At 36.5% G+C, this 4,878-nt stretch overlaps 1 protein-coding gene across 1 annotated transcript; it reads left to right on the top strand.

The window, feature by feature from the left end:
* Window positions 1–333: 333 nt before the first annotated feature.
* On the top strand, window positions 334–3,203 carry LOC120265541 (histone acetyltransferase GCN5-like). Its single transcript, XM_039273480.1, has 3 exons — window positions 334–983; window positions 2,922–2,986; window positions 3,096–3,203. The coding sequence occupies exons 1-3, from the start codon at window positions 387–389 to the stop codon at window positions 3,178–3,180; spliced, it is 747 nt and encodes a 248-aa protein (XP_039129414.1). The 5' UTR covers window positions 334–386; the 3' UTR covers window positions 3,181–3,203.
* The last annotated feature ends 1,675 nt before the right edge of the window (window positions 3,204–4,878 follow it).

Below are 4,878 nucleotides of genomic sequence, written 5' to 3'. Positions count from 1 at the left end.
AATCAAAAATAAATATTAAATGAAAACTTGTGTAGTTACACGTAAATACACAATATTAAATAAAAAAATATACTTAATAAACGGAAAATATATTTCATAAGTTTGGCAAAATTAGATTTTTAAATAAAATAAACTGACCGCATGAGTTATAGGGATTGAAAAATAAGTAAACTAAAAAAATTGTTTGAAAAATTAGAATATCCAAAGGATTACAGAGAATATTTGAAAAGTTGTAAAGACTAATAAATAAGTTTTTTTTAAAAAAAAATATCCTGCCCTAATAATCATATAATTCATGGGAATTTTAAGAAAACCTGTGAAAAAATTGATCCCCAATTTTATTAAGTGATATTCCAAACTGAGAAGCCAAGCGAGCAATCAAAGCAATGGATGGGCACTCCGGCGCTCCTGTGCGATCTCGGACATCCCAAACCCCATCACCATCCCACTCCGCCTCCGCCTCCGCCTCCGCCTCCAGCTCCGTCCACCACAAGCGCAAGTTCCACGCTACCGTCACCCCCTTCTCCGGCCCCGACGCCGGAGCTCTTACCTCCAACGACGACCTCGACAGCGTCAGCGCCCGCGAAGACGACGAGGAAGACGATACTGACGATGACGACGATGAGGAAGAAGAGGTTGATGAAGATGATGAGGAGGACGAGGACCACGATTCCATGCGCACCTTCACTGCCGCCCGTCTCGATGGTGGTGCCGCACCTGGAGGAGGTGGGAACAATAGCTCGAGAAGTGCGAAGCCGCCGAAGCCAGAGCCTTCGGTGACGGTGAAGGCTGAGCGGCCGTCAGCTGTGGAGAAGGAGCGGGGTGGGGCAACAGGTAATGCATCGGGGCAGCAGACTCCGGCTGCCACTGCAGGGTTGATTCCGGGTATCGTCGTGAAGGAGGACACTGTGAAGGGGATTTTCACTGAGAATATTCAGACTAGCGGGGCGTACAGCGCCCGGGAAGAAGGATTGAAGAGAGAGGTGATTATTTCTTACTTTCCCTTGCTACAATTGCATTAATTCTTGATTTCGAGCTGATTATTTTAAATTTCTTGATTTTTCATCTGATGCAGAGATGATTAGGTGTAAATTCTATTTTTTTTTTTTATATAATGCTTGAACTAGTTCTTACAGGATTGTGGATGTACCACCCTGACTGGAAACAGTTAGTGTCTATTGAACATGACATGCGAGACGAAATGATGATAAATTATTGTTTTGATCTTCAAAATTAGACACATGGAATAATTTGGTCTTTAAAATCAGATACATGGAAAGGGTGTAGGATTGCCTTGTTTTATTTAGACCCAAAGTGAACAAATAGATTGGCATTCCTTCGCGCATACACGCCTCTGTGTGTGAGTGAGTGCATGCACTCGCGCCCGTGTGTGTGTGTGGGGGTGTGTGTGCGTGAGAGAGAGAGAGAGAACTATAAAAAAAAATTTCGGTTCAACAAAATGTTCTCTGTGAACCATAACCTCAAATTTCATTTTTTTTATTAGATGTAGCATAGTATAGGCTTTGGTTTTCTACCTATAAAGAACGTCAATTCTAAGACAAGTAATGCATATATTGATACATGAAAAAAGGGTTCTACTACAAACAAAGCACCAATGATTGTGTAAATTGGTATTGTCTGAAGCCACCACTACTCGATATAGAGTTCATAGTTTTTCTTGGAAGTTGAATGAAAGTTGAATAATTTAAGGATGGCAGCTTGGGGGTTACAATATGACTAAGATTGGCGACATAGAAGTAGAATATGGTAAGGATATAGGTGGATGGATAGGTAAGCAGGGAGAGATGGAGGGATGGTGGAAGAGAAAACAAGATGCAAGTTCTGAAAACCATTGTAAAGACCATATCAATGGATTAAGATCAAATGAAAATCATAAAGTAATAGAGAAGAAGAAAAGGCTAGTGGAGCTTTACATGTTATGAAGAAATAGAAAGAGGGAAAGGCAGTTGACATTAATCTTCTACTGCTTTAAAAGTAGGTTCGGCTTAAGAAAGATTCAAGCTGTTTGATTTAAGCTATTAGTTTTATTGATCCTTGCTATCCATATATTTATTGTAGTTCCTTCTAATTGTAGCTATTCAGTATAATTAATGGATTTTAAGGAACATTTTTTGTGCTATTGCTTAATTGACAAGAACAAAGCTACTAGACTTGTGTATTCAGTAGGTACATGAAAGTAAAAAAAGGCAAAGGGATAAATTAAGGTGATCGATACCATGCAACTTGCAATTAATGTGCTAGAAGCAAAATAACCTGCTAATTGGCTATATTAAGGACACTACTAGTTACCAAAAGGATGATAAAATTGTTGGTGCATGAAAATATTATTGAAGAAAATGAAAATAGTTAAAATGCCCTAGAATTCCACTGTAGTTCATGGAAAGTACTGTCACTTGAGGAGAAAAAAATTAGATTGAGATGATACATTGGGCTTTTGGAATCATCTGAGTATGTCTCCTGAGAATGTACTAGTGTTCACATTTTCTAACAAAAGTTTTTGGTTGAGTTACTTGATCATTCCTTTCATGATTTGAGGTATTTGAATTATTGAGGTTGAGGCAATCAAAGGTTCAGTTTTGTAACTTCATTTCACGGGCTTAACATCATTAGTTTCATTGGGTATTTATGTTAAGTTTATGCTGTGAAGGAAGGCTACCATGAGACATGCTATAGGTGGTTGGACTTGGTTATAGGCAAGAACTATTTTTACAACCAAGCAATTTGCTAAGGAATAGATTGAACACCATTATACTAATAGGAGGCCATGATGAGATATATTATAGGCAGTTGGACTTGGTTATAGGCAGTTGGACTTTGGAGTTATTTTCTTTTTGGCTTGTTTGTAGAGCTCTAATTATTTTCTAACTACACTTGAATTGAAGTTTTCATTTTTCTCATAGGAAGATGCTGGGAGGCTCAGATTCTTATGTTACGCAAATGATGGGATTGATGAGCATATGATTTGGTACTTATCATTACTGTTCTTTTCTTTGTCTGTTTTCTTATCTTTCTATTGTTTGATAAGATCCAGTAGTATGGGTGACTCCATGGGGCTTATATTTTACCTGCTTCAGGTTAATAGGGTTGAAAAACATTTTCGCAAGACAACTTCCTAATATGCCCAAGGAGTATATTGTCCGTCTTGTCATGGATAGGTAAGATATATTCTCTCTTTTAATTTAGAGTGTTTTTCTTTCTACATTGTGGTTATTTGCCTTGACAATCAATTTCACACGTCTTCCTATATTGAGTTATGAAATATGCTTCTTTAATCCTACTTGGGCTCAAGAAATGCTCCATGTTTTATCTTGAACTTTAGGTATATCCCCGAGTGGGTATTATGATGGGGAACTTTATTTTTCCTTTTGTTTTTTTCAATTTCTTTTTAGAAGTTTATTTGGAAATATTTCTTGTTAAGATGAACAATATTTTTTGTGTGTTTATATTATGTGGTAGTTAGAATTTTTTGCTAGTTGCCCATTCATTTTCAGGTTTTTTTCTTCCCACCCTGGAAAAATAGTGATCTTATTTGTCATCCTCCTCTCTGGTTTATTTACTTGCCACCTCGGAATTACTTTTGATGTTCTAGCTTGGGTTAATATCACCTATTTTTTTACTCTTTTTGTTTAATATAATTTCTCTTTATAATGCATTTCATTTTATGGTAGATATAAAATAGGAGAATACCTTCTGTTTTTAATAAAAAGTCCCACGATTTCTTCATTAAAACCAATTATATATCATTCTTTTTTAATAAAAGCTCATTATTTGTCTAATATTTAATGATGTGCATCACAAGAAAGGTTCTATATAAAGAAACGGGTTAAACAAGTCATTTGCTGAAGTTAAACTTTCAAAAATTGTGATAGGTGGTGCCAATTAAAATAAGATTGAAATTTTTGTTTAGGAAAAAAAGACTTTCATTTCAGGAAAGCTAAACAAATTGTAGGACCCCGTAGGATATAAATACAACCTATGTGAGACAGGCCTCATGGCTGAATTAATTCAAAGAAAATGAAACTACTAGCCAGGATAAACTCCTGAATATCAGGACGAGATTTCTAGGCTGGATACAAAATAGAAATCCTATAAAAAAACAAACTTCTAAATAATATTCCCTAAGAATGTGGTCCCTGATAAGCATAATCTTCTAATAAACAATCCCTGGAAACTTAATCTGGCATTAGTCTGTATCTTTCTACACATTCTCTCAAGTTGGGTTATGGATGGCAATCATACCCAGCTTGGATTTAAAAAACTCAAAGTTGTTTCTGGACAATGCCTTAGTAAGAATATTAGTAACTTGGCGACTTGTGGAAATTTAAGTTAGACTCGAAATCCCTTCTTCAACTTTCTCCTTAATAAAATGTCGATCTATCTCCACATGGTTGGTTCTACCATGATGAACTAGGTTTTTTTGCAATCTCAATAGCAGCCCTGTTATCATATAGCAGAGTCATTTGACTACTGTTTGACATTCCTAAGTCATTTAAGATCCTTCTCAGCCAGATTCCTTCACAAATCCCTTGGCACATTGCCCTGAACTTGGGGTTTGCACTGCTTCTAGCAGCTACTGACCATTTCTTACCACACCATGTGACAATATTTCCCCGAATGTAGGTACAATAGCCTGTTGTAGACCTTCGGTCAACTGAACATCTAATGCAATTTGCATTAGTGGATATAAGGACATCTCTTTTAGCTGCCTTATTGAAGAACAAGCTTCTTGGATTTTGTTTTAAATACTAAAGTATTTGAAAAACAGCTTCAAGATGGTTTACCGTAGGTTCATTCATGCATCTACTAAATATTCCCACAAAGAAGCCGATATCTGGTCTTGTGTGGAACAAATAGATT

This window comes from Dioscorea cayenensis, chromosome 7 (assembly GCF_009730915.1).
Source record: "Dioscorea cayenensis subsp. rotundata cultivar TDr96_F1 chromosome 7, TDr96_F1_v2_PseudoChromosome.rev07_lg8_w22 25.fasta, whole genome shotgun sequence".
Lineage (NCBI taxonomy): Eukaryota > Viridiplantae > Streptophyta > Magnoliopsida > Dioscoreales > Dioscoreaceae > Dioscorea > Dioscorea cayenensis.
This window is presented reverse-complemented; position numbering and strand designations above follow the sequence as displayed.